A 14798-nucleotide genomic window follows, 5' to 3' on the forward strand; every position below is an offset into this window, starting at 1 on the left:
AAAAAAAGCTGCCCTGGATTACAAAGTGTCTGTGGAGTGTCTTGAAATAAAAAAGATAGTTCTGGAAGAGATCATCCCAGTTTTTGCAACTCAGAACCATCAGGATAGAAGTAATGCGCTGTCAGAAGCTAACTACAAATGGACAGAATGAATGAACAGAATGGACAGAATGAACTGAAGTTCCCAAATCACCAAAATAAATAACTGGTCATCTAGAAAAATGTCAAAACTTTTTTCCAGAAGGCTATGAAGAAAACATCTTATGTTTTCTGGAAGACTTATCCTCTTTTGCAGGTACGATTTAATTTATAATAGACAAGACTACCTGTAATATTTCTCAAATAGTTAAGCATTAGAATATTCGTGTGACTTGATTTTTTTTGGTATATGTGCTGCCGAAGCGAGCACAGACTTGATTTTTTTAAAAGATTTTTTGTTTATTTATTTGAGACAGAGAGAGCACGAGCAGGGGGAGGGGAAGAAGGAGAGGGAGAAGCAGACTCTCTGTTGAGCAGGAAGCCTGATGCAGGGCTTGATCCCAAGACCCCGCGATCATGACCTGAGCCAAGGGCAAATGCTTAACCACCTGAGCCACCCAGATGCCCCTGACTTACGTATTTGCAATGATTCTCTTGTTTTCAAATAAACACCTTCGAGCAATGACAAAAAATACAAGTGTTCATCTCCAATCCTAAATTCTAGCTACCGTTTATTTCTATTCATCTGTGAACATCTCAAACATTAAAACGAGACTGAAGTTTCAGTCAAAGATTTAGTAGTTTGAATCTGCCCAACTCTTCAGACAAGAAAGTGAAGTGCTCTTTTCCACTCACTCATCATTTCTCTCTAGAAAGAAGCACATGGTAATGCGAAGACAGACAAGGAGTGTTCAGGACCGAGAGGCAGAAGAGGCATCAGAATGCTATGATTAAAAAGAAACAGTGGGGGGCACCTGGGTGGCTCAGTTGGTTAAGGGTCCGACTCTTCAATTTTGGCTCAGCGCATGACCTCAGGGTTGTGAGATCGAGCCCCACACCCGGCTCCACACTCCCTGTGGGGAGTGCTTAAGATTCTCTTGGCCCCTACCCCCATCTGCTGCAGCCCCCCGAGGAAAATAAAAAGAAACAGTTGGTGCACAACACTGTGAATACACTAAAAGCCACTGGATTGGTTCGTTTTATGTTATGTGCATTTCATCTCAATTGGGAAAAAAAGGGTCACTTCACAACGTTTGTGTAAGTTTCTTTATGAATAAGATAAGCATAACACAGCCCTTTCAGCTAATCACTGGGCCGATTTTATAGAGCTAAAGCTACTCTGGGTTCTTCAAATGTCTTGTACAACAGAGAGAGTGTTCTCATTTTTTTTTTTAAGATTATTTTTAAAGTTATTTCCCACCCAATGTGGGGGTCGAACTCACAACCAAAGATCAAGAGTTGTGCGCTCCACTGACTGAGCCAGCCGGGTGCCGCAGGAAAGTACACTAATTAATGCGCATCACGTACACAACAGACGGCTCCCCTTAAACCTTCCAAGATGGTTATTTCTTCTCTGTTTTCTTTTCTTTCTTTTTTTTTTTTAAGTAGGCTCCATGCCCAAAGTGGAGCACGACCTGGGGCTCGATCCCACAACCCTGAGAGCAAGACCTGAGTTGAGATTGAGTCAGAGGCTTAACTGACTGAGCCACCCAGGGGCCTGAGAGTTGTTTATTTTCATCAGAATTCATTTTTCTCTCTCTGGAGAGGAAAAGCTCACTATGCTGCCTTGAGTATTCCTGCAAGTCAACAAGACCATCATCTAAGAAAAGTAGTTGATGAGTTCCTAACACGGACATGACGCTTAATTAGGAGTTTTGCTTCTGGATTCTTCTTTTACTGACATTTTAGAAACTGCTAAAAACACAATTCCTGAGATTTCAAATTAATAGTTACAAATAATATTAGGTATAAAAAAATTAATCATATCACTTAGAGCTATTGCCTCTGTTCTGTGTAGAAAGAAACGATCATACGGTAAATTCTAAGTGTCATAAAAATCCTTCCATCACCGGAAACGGCTTGTGCGAGAGCTGCCGTGGCCAAGTGCTCATGTCACGACACAGGCCGGAACACAGCGACCAAGCGAGATGCCGAAATTTCACCTCAGAAGAAACCTTTTGGACTAAATAAACAGCTTTATGCCTAAATATCCCAAATCTGCATTTTCACTTGACTTCACACAGTGAGATATAAAAACTGCATGAATACTTAATGAAAGAAGCAGTTAGCAAGATATGAGACATCGTTCCCAGTTGAGTGGCGAGAAGACAAAAGATCCTGGGGGTACGCAGACTCACTGAGCTAATTTGGTCGCTGGTTTACGAACCTCCTTTTTGCAAACTCAGAGAACTAATTTTCAGCATGACTCAACTGGCAAATTCACGTCATGTCACGTGCCATCTCTGTACGCCTGTGCTGAAAGCACCTTGAAGTCAGGGACAGAGCCTCAGGTGACTTCTTACCTCTCAAGGCACTCAGCACTCCTTACAACACTCGATGCCTGACGGCTTGAAATGGACAAACGATCTGAACCATGCAGCTGTCAATCTGGTTATCTCAAGAGAGAGATCTCAGGTAGATCTCTCTGAGCAATGAACACAAGTGTGTTCAAATTCCGAAACCGAAGTTTTCAGTAGAGGGTGTCTTGAGAAGTCAGCCTTGGCACAGAGGCTCCTAGGTTAAACGTGCCGGCGGCAAATTCGCAAAGCCTCACCTGCTTGAACACTTCTTCATCCTGGTGAGTGGTCCGCACCAGCTCCTGCATGAAGCCATACGGGAGATTTCTGCACAGCATATACGGCACCAGGAAGGACGGCTGCTGCATGGACCTGCGAACCCACAAGAGGCAAACCACGACGGCTCAGCTCATCGGTGTGCGACAACACGGCGCACGGGCTGTCACGCCCGCAGAAGTGTCCGGTCCAATGTCAAACTTTAAATCTCTCAAATAGTCTACACAACAATTTTGGCAAAAGACCAACCTTCTTAAATTGTTCATCATTGCTTTTTGGTCTTTTGAATGAAGATACTATAATAGAAAGTTTCAAAGAAGCCATCTTTTTCTACAGTCAAGCCCTTCAAAAATAAAGCATTGCCCCCAAAATGAAGCATTATAGGTCTCTTTTACTTATTTATGGCACAGCCAACTGAAAAGAAAAAGATCAGCGATGGGAGAGGACTTTTAAATAAAACTCTTGTTAATTTTTTTTTTTTAAAGATTTTATTTATTTATTTGACAGATAGAGATCACAAGTAGGGAGAGAGGCAGGCAGAGAGAGAGGAGGAAGCAGGCTCCCTGCCAAGCAGAGAGCCCGATGCGGGGCTCGATCCCAGGACCCTGGGATCATGACCTGAGCGAAAGGCAGAGGCTTTAACCCACTGAGCCACCCAGGCGCCCCAAACTCTTGTTAATTTTTTTTTTTTTCTTGTTAATTTTAACCACAGAATATTTCTCGAGGTTTTGATCCATGTTTATCCTTTCTTTCTTCTTCTTTTCTTTTTTTTTTTACTTTTTAAGGTTCATTTATTTATGTAATCTCTATACCCAACGTGGGACTCAAACTCAAGAGTCCCCCCCCCACTCCCCTTTTCCTTCTTTTTGACAAGTTTCACACACAGATGGTTCTGGAACAGAGAGTAATATAAGAGCACCAGAACAAATAAATGTTGTGACTCTGTCATTTCTTCCTAAGGTATTTTCGCATTACTTTTCCTTCAGATATTTAAGTAAAGGAAATGAAATACATAAATACTCTGTCATTGGACTAGAAACCTTGATGGGACCCTCCAAAACAATCAATAACGTAGTCTGTACTTCGGGGGATTCCCGAACGAACTATTCTCCCACTATTATTTATCACTGAATAACAGAAATTGACTGCAGGATACATGGAGAAGTGAGAACCTGCATATTTTTTTCAAAGCTCTCCCCTGATTTCAAGGAGCCTTGATGCTGACCTATGTCAACAGTGGCCTAGAGGTAAAGCAGAGAGTGTTTCATTTTCCTAGTGTTACAGAGAAGGAACGGGACCTCTTGGATCATCCAGTCAACCCCTTTCACCTTGCAGGTGAGAAAGTACGTTATCCAAGGTGAGGCAAGTCGGCCGGACAGCCCGACGTCTGCTGACAGACAGGGTCCTCTCCCTGCTACCACGGGCGCACCTGGTTTCTCCTACCTTGGCTGCGTGAGGGAACCTTGCAGGACTAACGCAGTATGGGATATGCACTGCGAGCGGATGTTGCTCAGAAGCTGGCTGACTGCCGGCTGGCTGCACGTCTGAAAGAGAAGGCCGAGGTCAGGACCGCAAAAACCAACAGAATACGCTTGCGCTGCTGAAAACGGACAAAAATCAGGAGACGTCCATCTCCAGGTAGCGGCACGCTTTTCTCTTGCTTGACTCGTGACAAACAAACTAGAGTAACTATATCGTCCACGTGGGCTGCCTCGGCCCAACTGCACGGTCAGAGCAGAGAGAGCGGGAGAGCGAGGCACCCATGTTCCGCTTCCGCTAAGGTTCAGTGCGACAAACCCGAGAGGCCCGTCACAAATACGTAACTAACAGGGGGACAAGTGGACTAGTCTGGGAAGCTAGAAGAGGACCACGAACAGGGAATGAAATAATAATAAAGTCGGCATGAACAGGTGAAAAAGCATAGCTTCTGGAGTTTAGATCCCGTTTTTGTGACGTTTACGTGACCGCAGACAATCACTCAGGGTCTTCGAGGTGCATTTGCTTCTTCGTACAATACAAACAATTCCTGCTGATACTAGGTCAGCCGGACAACTGTGAGATCGGAGCTCCTACAGAGGGAGCCCAGGGTCGGCGGTCCCTCCGTGAGCGGTTATCACCGCACTTGTCACAGTCTATCGGAAACTGAGGGCCATGTAAGACTCTGGTGGCAACGAACCTGCCCCCATCACGTCTTCCTGCCACGAGGACATGCATCCTGTGAGGGTTCTGTGAGTTCTTTGTGTGTTTTGTTCACTGCTAACGCCCTGAGCTCCCAGCACGGCGCCTGGCACGTAACACATGCTGGAGAACCACTTTCCTCACTGAATAAGGGAAGGAATACTCCCGAAGGGGGCAAGTGATCATTTATCAAAAAATACCCAGGTTCTGATGGGCTTTTTAACTGGATCTGTTTCGTATTACCTTTGGTGCTTTTTTTTCCTCTATTCCAACTCGGTCAAAACACTCGATGAGGTAGTTCAGCATGTCTGTCTCCTTGCAGGTCTCAATGGTGAAATGGTCACTGTAGGAATCCCAGGTACTTGCCCCACCAGAGGCTCCCAAACTTCGGAGAAGAGAAAAGAAAATTGGTGATTCTTACCTCTTCTCAATGAATCACCTTGACAGAGTTTGCATTTCTGCGGCGGAAAGCCCGTTAGGATCCCTGCACCCACGACAAAGCGCAGACGCCCATGCAGCCGAGGCTGGAGCGGACTGCTCACTGCACCTGCCCCGAGTCCAGCAACAGGAACTCCTGCTAAACACGGTACTGACCTAAGAAGAGTCAGTTGGATCAGAGACCCAACACCTTATCTTACTGGGAAAGGCCACTGACAAAGCCAGGAGGACTAGGAACTGCTACTGGGCTGTGCATTAGAAGGGCAAGCACGTGGATTTAAATCAACCCGGCCAGCTTCACTCAAGCTGACTCGGAGGTGGAAACCAGACGATGCTACTGCCATCACTGAACTCAGCAGGAGTAAAGTAATGAAGGCGAACAAGAAGACCCCTTCTCATGACTTCTGGCATAAGCTCAAAAGCCTTCAGCCAGCCTTTGGCAATAGGACCAGAGGAGGAGAACCGTCCAGTTATAGAAAAAAACATATACCTACTTGTATTCATGTAAAAATTTCCAAAATTTTCCGTGAAAAAGTCCAAGTTGTCCAGCGAACACAAACAAGACAAAAACCCTGTGTAGGGTTACCCCAGCTTGGGTTCTCTTCCGGCCGCGCTGCTTGCCTGTCACCTGACCCTAGAACCTCCCCATCTCTGCAGTGAGGCTTAAAGGAAACCAAACCGAAGTGCTTTGTAAAACAGAAGCAGGACACAGCACGAAGCACTGTTATGATTAGCAATTAACTATTCACCGAGACCAAAGCCAAGCATTATCTCAAGGGCTAGGTGTGAGGAAATTAAAGTGGAGATCAGCCATCAACAAGTCACATACCAAACCTGATGTTTAGCTCACAAATTTATTTGATACACATGAGAGATACGAAGAGAGTAATCATGGCACCGGAGAGGCTAGGGATTTTGAAATGAAAAGGAAATGAGAAAGCATAAACTTAGCAAAAAAATTACCTATGAAAGACGACAAAGGATGGGAAGAACAGCACAACCTTGAAAGACCCACCCATGCCGACTTCAACTGGGGCAGACAATTGAAGGCTAGAAACCGACAGGACTAATAGGGATTGAGGTATTAACAACACGTTATGCAGGTAGATGCATAGAAATACGCGACTAATTCTGGAATATACGCATAACTGACCTCGGAATTTTAGAAAAATACAGCTGACCCTTGAACAACACAGGGTTTAGGGGTGTCAACTCCATGCAACTGAAAATTGCATTTAACTTCTGATTCCCCCAAAACTTAATGACCAACAGCCTACTTTGCCTTACTAATAACATGAGTCGATTAACACGTATTTTGTATATGTATTATATACTGTATTCTTACAGCATATTCTTAAATATTATTCTTAAGCTAAAAAAACCAAAATACTGTTAAGAAAACCATAAAGGAGGGGCACCTGGGTGGCTCATTGGATTAAATCCTCTGCCTTCGGCTCGGGTCATGATCCTGGGGTCCTGGGATCGAGCCCCACGTTGGGTTCTCTGCACCATGGGGAGCCTGCTTCCCCCTCTCTCTCTGCCTGCCTCTCTGCCTACTTGTGATCTCTCTGTCAAATAAATAAAATTTAAAAATCTTAAAAAAAAAAAGAAAACCAAAAGGAGAGAAAATACATTTACAGTACTGTACCATATTTATTGAAAAAATCCACATATATGTGGATCTGTGCAGCTCAAACCCATGGTGCTCAGAGGTTTAACCTTGGAATGAAAGTATGGTATTAAAATTACAAAGATGAAAACAATGCCAGTTTTAAATCCAAGGCTTTCAGGGCAGTCTAGTAAATCTGAATTCCTATAATCTGCTCTACAGGTCTGACAAAATGGAAGAGAGAAGAAAGCATTGTGGGGGGCGGGAGGGAGAAAAAGCAACCATCAGAAAAAAACAGCAAAACTCACCCACAACTATGAGAAGCATGGTGAATCCTCAACAGTAGAAAGGGGAAAGGGAGATATTTTCTTACTGCGCCATCTCAGTTTCGAGCTCTCTGCAATTCTTTCCTCTTCTGTCTGATGTCAGCCCGTTATTCACTGCACTTCCAAAGATGAACTTGACCAACACAGGCTTTCAACAGACCCAGCTAAGGTTAATTTTCCTTTGAGTGCCTCTCGCAGAAAACAATGAAAACCGATCTGCCTCATGTTTAAAACGAAAATTTCAACTATCCATTTCCTTGATGTTATAGAACATCACATTTTTACACTTCTGATGAAAAATGTCGTACATTCGATGCCGGTAAGTCCTTGCCAGCTGCAAGGGGTCAGTACCCACAGCCAGCACGCAAACACCTGCGTGCAATCAGCGGGCTTCCATAGTGGCCACCGAAACTGGGGTCCATCCTTAGCGGACACATCCTGCTGAATTTTAACTCAAAACATCTCAAAGCCAACTGAGGTATCTTCACAGCTGTTTCACTGAGACATGAAGAGTGACAATGTATGTAAAGATTGCCTGTCTCGGGCCAGGCAATGCAATGAAAGGCACCCAGAATATATGAGAGAATTTTCATAGCTAAAAGAAGTTGGTATATTTTGGTGATCATCTGTCAGACACCAAAAAACACTTCAGCTAACTCTGAAGAACAGAAGACGACTAAAAAAATGAAATAAAATTTAACCAAATAGGAAATGTAGCATAAACTCCAGCATTTGTCCATAGATTACCGATTTTAAGATTGGCCCTAAAGGTGTGGAAGTAAAGCACGATCCCCAGGCATGAACAGTGGCCGGTCTCAACAACGCTTCACACAGGTCTCAACGATCAAAATACACAACGATCTTCAGGTTCAAGGTGAGAGCACCGGACTCCAATTTTGAACGCCACGCTGAAGGAGGCAGTGGTGTAGTGTTTGTGTGCATGTGTTCATGCTAGCAATAAACATCCTTAAAGTCTTAAAGTAACTTTTCATTTTTCCTAAACAAGTTATTCCGAAATTCATGATGCTTTTAACAACTGTGACACATGGAATACCACACTGGAAATATGTCACATTCCAGTCCTGCAAGTATCTACAAACTTATACCTCCTTCTGGGAGAAGTCTGAGCCGTTTTCTGGTAACTGCATTGACTGTCCAATTTAACAAAGTGATTACTTCCCATAACAGAAATATACCTGAATCCTTCTGGAAACACAACGCAAATCCTTCTGGGGAGCCAACGTGCATGAGATCTGTGCAAACAGAATCCCATTTGAAATGCACTGAGAAAACATGTTCCTTGGTAATTTCTTCTACAATGGCATGAATAATCTCTCTCCTATGTAACCCACTTTTTTGAATGCAGACTTGAGAATGCTGTGTTTTCTCAGTGCAAGGCAAAGTCAGAGCAGTGGGTTCGAGCAACGTGAATTCACTGAACAAATGTTCACGGTGTGCCGTGTGTGCCAGGCGCTGTTGTAGTCTCTGGGGGCAGCACACGGAATGGAACAGAGCCTGCTGGTGTGGCGGTTACACTCTAGAGCGGGGAACAGTCCGGAACAATACAGGAATGCTATGAAGAACAATGAAAGCGGAGCATGGTGACAGAGACGGGCAGTAAGTGTGCGTGTGTGCTTTCTATAACGTGTAATACGACCCTCTGGGGGGATGGCGTGTAGACGGGACCTGGGAGCGTCAGGGGCACAAGCCATGCAGCCATCACGGGGACAGCTGTCCAAAGAGAGGAAGTAAGCACGAAGGCCTAAGGCAGCAGGGACTATGCCAGGTGAGGTCAAGAACAGGGTGGCGAGGGGCACCTGGGTGGCGAGCGGCACCTGGGTGGCTCAGTTGGTTGGGTAACTGCCTTCGGCTCAGGTCACCATCCCAGAATCCCGGGATCGAGTCCTGCATCGGGCTCTCAGCTCCGTAGGAAGTCTGCTTCTCCTTCTGACCTTCTCCCCGCTCATGCTCTCTCTCTCACTCACTCTCTCTAGTAAATAAATAAAATCTTAAAAAAAAAAGAACAGGGTGGCGAGCAACAGAAGGTGTAGGTGAGGGGAGCCATGTGAGGTCGGAAAGGAGGAATGTACATGTGTGTGGCGTGCACACGTGTGTGTACGTGAGACAAAGGTCTTGTGGGTCAGGGCAAGGCTCTGCATTTTATTCTGTGTGAGCAGGGACATCACTGGAGGGTTTGGAGACACACATGGGGGCGGGGGTGTGTGTCTATGTTTCATCTCCAAGCAGTGACGGGCAGCAGAAATGAGAGGGTAAATGTGACCATCTTTTACCATTTGCTAATTGTCCCTTTCTCTGTTCACACCAGTTCCCGACCCTGAAGATTCTGCCTCCTTCGCCGAAATATCTAAGCAATTACAAACAGATTTATTTCCCAGCAAACACTTGGAAAAACTTTTCTCAGAGGACATGCTACATTGTCTTCATTACAAGGCGATTCTCTCACTTTGCTCGTTCCGCTCCTGCATCAGGTCGATCCTCAGAATTCAAAAAGCTCCTCTCACAGAGGGCTACAGGGTGTCACAGTTCTTAAGTTAATCCTCCTCGTCCCCACCATAGATAATTAACATAGGAACGTGTGTCCCAACCACTTCCAAAAACATCTGTAACCTGTCAACGCCACCAGGGGAGCAGGACCGGGGGGGGGGGGGGGGGGGGACAGACGGGGCCCCTGCTGCTCCTCCTACAACGCTCACCTCACCGGGGAGGGCGCAGCTGGAGAAACTGCTCACCTGAATGTCAGCGAAATTCAGGGAAGATCGATTGGCAAGAAAACACCTGGTACTTCCTGATCACTCAAATTAACAAGGTTTTTTGTGACCTCCTCTTGGATTTGGCCCTACGTGCACTCTCGAGTGCCTATTTGCTTAATCAGTTATGTATTTTTCTACATCCTCTCACATTCTGCTTGAAAGCGATTCAGAAAGCTATGAAGTTGCCAAAATCTGGAGAGATCAGATTCCATTTTAACAGCCAGCAAGGACCTGCCAACCGAATGGAATTTTGTAATTACCGAGTAAAAGGCTGGCGCTTCCTTGCCAAGAACAGAGTAAAAGCACACTCAGGAGTGAGGTAGCCAGTGAGGGACGAGAACAGCACGAACGCTGCTGCGAGCCCAGCGTGGTGGTGCGGCAGGTGAGCTCTGGACCCTGGCCTTGACGCCTACTCAGTCCCGTGACTGCCCTCCCTGTCCCGGGGGTTCCTTATGGTAGCTGGGAGGGCCGCTGTGAGGACAGAGGGATAATGTGTGCAGGGTGCCGGCATGGGGTCTGGGCCGCGATGCTCAGTATTTGGAGCTATTATGACACAGCTGTCTCTCCTTGTAGCTGCAGAATCTAGATCAGAGACGAGGCTGGGATGCTAGGAGCCTAGCGCTAGGAAAAGCACACAATCTGCTCTCTTCGTGAACGCAAGCTGGAGAGAAATAGGCCAGGGAGAGAAAGCATTTCTCTCACCATTTACAGTAAAACCGATTCACAAAGCACTTCCATCATGGATGGAAAAGGATTCCTAAAAAGGATGCCTGCTGCATTACTGCGATCGCGCAGTAGGATTTTATCCACGTGAAAAAGACACTTCCACCTTCGGGAAATTTACTTAAGAAACAGTAACACAACGTTCAACCCAATACAAATATCAACCTTCCTGAATCGAACCTTGCACCAACATTCCTTTCTCTCTTTATGTACTCTCTCTAATGATTCTTCTGAACGCTGTCAAATTTAATGAAGTGTACCTAAGGCCTAGTGCCGCTTCTATTTATAACCTGGAGTTATTTTTGAACAGTGCTGAGCACAAATACCAAATCAGCCCAGTGGAAACTTTAATTTAAGAGCAAAATCGTAAGACAATGAGTCAGAGGTTCAGAAAGAAGGTGCTATTATATTTTCTTGCCCAAAGTCACCTAGAGAACCCAAGCAGTCTTTTTTCACACGGCTTCCGGGGGTGGGGGGAACATTCAGCAGCATCACGAACTAAGTGTCAGCCTCGACTGTCATTCTAGAGGCTGTCGAAACAAGGGTCTAGATTCACTGCGGTCAGGAGGTGATCCGTGAAATTTAAGGTTAGAAGTGAAAGCAGAATCAGTTATACCAGACAGGATGGCCCCATACGCTCTTAAACAGATTGCCATACCGGGCTGGGGCGGGAGAGGGGGAAACACACACACACACACACACACACACACGCACACATGGTTCCAGCCCCGTTGCCATTCCTAAGTAGCAGCAATCCATGCAACCGCACGTAAGGAAACATGCCCCCACTGTGTACGGTTTGCTCACATCCGGCAGCTCACGAGAACACTCGCCATAGATGAACGAAGGGTCCCTCATTTCAGACCTCAGGCTTGATGACTCATCTTTAATCTGCTGTTTGTGTCTCTGACAAATGATTACACGTAAGTGTTCCTCCAAACATACCGGGCAACAACGAGGAAGACTTTCCTAGGTGCCACTTTACCCCAGGATAAGGTCCTAACGCCTCAGTCCATGCACGCTCCCCACATCCTGCGTCTCCAGGCCGGCTCATTTGACCTGCCCTGTTTAGATTCGAAGCGCGCCCCTAGTGAGGGCTTATAAAAGTTAGTTCCTAAGCACCTATGCACATGCAAGGGTAAGACTCCATTCCTCCGGTACCTGGACCCAAACTGGACACAAGAAAACTCATCACCACCACCACCACCTTCATCATCACCATCATCATCTTCTTCTTCATCTTCATCACTACTGTCGCCAGAAAGCGCGAGGAAGAGGAAGGAGAATGGACTGTCGTACATACTACCGCAACAGAAGCAAAAAAGGTCATCAGGGAACAAAGGAAAAAAACAAGAGGGGGAAATCTTTTGTGACTGTTATCCCTTTTTAATTAAATGTTATGCTGAAAGTTCTGGTTACGGACATGCAGAGAAACAATTCACCTCAATGACAGAAACACGCAGGTATGTGGCGGGGGTGGGGCAGGGCACATTGGATTAGTGGCATTCTGTTAGGGCTCCTTTCCAACAGCCTCAAATCAGGGGGTCGAGGCACAAGCACGGGCCCAGACCAGGGGTCAGAGGTAAGGGGCACAGGCCCAGACTTGCTCCCACCACCCCGGGGGCGAACTGTGTTCCAGCTATGATCGACCACAGTATGGAGAGTTAACAAGTGCTCTGTGAGCCCCAACTCTCGAGTCGAACTGCCCACAGCTTCTGGACTTCATCTGTCATGAGCCATGACACATAAACTAGATTTCAAAACATGGAAAGGGACTCCTTTTTTTTTTTTTTGGACAGGAAGGGGGAAGAGTGAGGTGCAAGGACGGACTAAGGGACGCGCAATGGACACCCACAACTTCTCTGGTTATCAAAGCCTGGCGGAAGCACGGCCTCGGGCGCGAGCCTACCAGACAGGTTACACACACAGGTTAATAACCCCAAACAGGGAAACACACGTAACTGAGGTCAGCATCACACACCAGTCCCTCCAAAGCGAGTTAATCGCCTCTCCCTGCACTGCAAACACGCACCCAGCTCTCCTGCTGAATAAATACCTAGGAGAGATCCTTAGGGCTGAGGGACGTCTGCTCGCGGCACTGGGCGAGGCGGCCAAGGAAGGTGGCCCCAGGCTGCTGGGTCTCTGTCTGGGAGAGCTGGCGGGTGCCGCTTGAAGGCTACTAGCGAGGCTGGGCGAGCTGGACAGAATGGAGATGCCGGGGGACCGCGGGGTAGGAGACGTTGAGGACCCCCACGGGTGGGTGACGGTGTAGGGGCGATACCGTGGAGATGAGGGCTGGCTTCCCGCGGCAGACCCAGGAGCCGCGGCGTGGGGGCTGAGGGAAGCGGCAGGCCCGGCCATCGGGCCGGCTGCACGGGCAGGGGAGGAGGCAAAGGACAGACTCATCCCTGGCGCCGAGCTCCAGAAACTTGAACTGGGAGCTGGGCTAGTTTCATAGAGGCTGAATCAGTTGAGAAAGAGAGGAAAGAAGAGAAAATTGAAGACACACTTGAGGTAAATCACTAAAACGGAAATGATTCACGCTTTTAAAGAACAGTATGATGACACTTTGTATCTCTAAGCGTTCAGGTGTACGAATCTCTCAGATACTCATCTAAACGGCTATAATCCGACTACCGTGCCCATCTTGAGGCTACATTTACAGTATGATAAAGCCTTCTTTCCAAAGAATAATGTACTATATCCAGCCATCTGCTTCTCAACTTTACCAACAGCCTAACCACAGGAAGCCACACAACCCTATCTGGCAAAGGCAAGCCCTCCAGCCACGACGGAGTGCCCCCACCTGAATACAACACATGCCGCCATCTGACTGGCGAAGGCCCGTGAGGGGGTGGTCCCCGCCCTCACACACTTCCTGGCTGTTCTATTACCGAGCTCGCTGTACACAAGGAACCACACTGACCTAGAGAAAGAGCTGGCACCGAAGGAACCCACGCCGCAGAACATGGGGCTAGTTCCTGGGTTGGAGCCGGTAGCGAGCATGAGATTTCTGTCTGGTGACCGAGCTGCCGCTGCAATTGGCTGTGACGTGGCCGTCAGACTGGCAAAGGGATTTTCATCTCTGGTCTGAGCAGACATCATTAGCACTTCCATTAAAATCTGGCCAATCAAGTCCTTAAAATCAGAGAACACTGTTGGAAAGGCAGAATAAAGAAGAGGTTACAATGCTTCTTCATATACACAGTCCTTGAATCAGCCAATGGAACCAGAGGGTCAGTGTGGTGTCCGGACTGGATTCTGGAACAGTAAGAGGACACTGCGGGAAAACCCGGTGAAATCCAAACGAAGCCCGAGTTCAGATAATAGTAATATCTTAGTTCTGACAAAGAGACTATGGTTACATAAGATGGAAACATTAGGGAAACTGGGTGAAGGGTTTATGGGAATTCCTGCCACCATCTCCAAAACCCTCTGTAAATCTAAAATTATTCTGAAATACAAAACATATTTAAAAGAAAAGAAAATTGGAGCGCACCCAATGAGAATCACTGCTCATATATATTAACTGTGTAACTACAGAGATTTGTTTATCGTACTAGAAACGAAGCTGGGTTCACATTTCTTCACCTACCTATGTATTATGCACAGTAAAACTATTAAATGCCAGGTTCAAAATCTTTTATGAAGGTACTAATATTTAGTCACCATCTGGCTTTCTGGAACAAATTCTATTTTCTAACTCCTTCCTTATTCTTCGACGCTCCAAATGCTTTACTGCAGGTCTTCAGATACATTTTAAATATCACTAAGTACATGAGAGCTGTAACACATGTAAATCTTATTTGATCTGGCTATTAAAAATGATCACTTATATATGTCCAAGACAGATTTAAGAATCTTAAGGTTTACAACACGAAAAATAACAAGGGGGCGCCTGGGTGGCTCAGCCGGCTAAGCGCCCGACTCTTGATTTTGGCTCAGAACATGATCTCAGGGTTGTGAGATCGAGCCCGGTGTCA

At 46.4% G+C, this 14798-nt stretch overlaps 1 protein-coding gene across 2 annotated transcripts in view; it reads right to left on the reverse strand.

Annotated features, from left to right (window-relative positions):
- The window catches only part of UBE4B (ubiquitination factor E4B), a 123535-nt gene that overhangs the window by 42646 nt on the left and 66091 nt on the right, over positions 1–14798 (reverse strand). The window contains exons 6-10 of one of the 2 annotated variants that reach the window (XM_046002488.1): positions 13742–13970; positions 12872–13276; positions 5192–5333; positions 4214–4314; positions 2752–2866 (exon numbers count right to left, since the gene is read on the reverse strand). In XM_046002488.1, coding sequence (XP_045858444.1) covers positions 2752–2866; positions 4214–4314; positions 5192–5333; positions 12872–13276; positions 13742–13970 — 992 coding nt within the window. The remainder of the gene's footprint in view (positions 1–2751; positions 2867–4213; positions 4315–5191; positions 5334–12871; positions 13277–13741; positions 13971–14798) is intronic. The other variant, XM_046002477.1, reaches the window with a different exon arrangement.

The sequence above is a fragment of the Meles meles genome, chromosome 1, assembly GCF_922984935.1.
Source record: "Meles meles chromosome 1, mMelMel3.1 paternal haplotype, whole genome shotgun sequence".
Lineage (NCBI taxonomy): Eukaryota > Metazoa > Chordata > Mammalia > Carnivora > Mustelidae > Meles > Meles meles.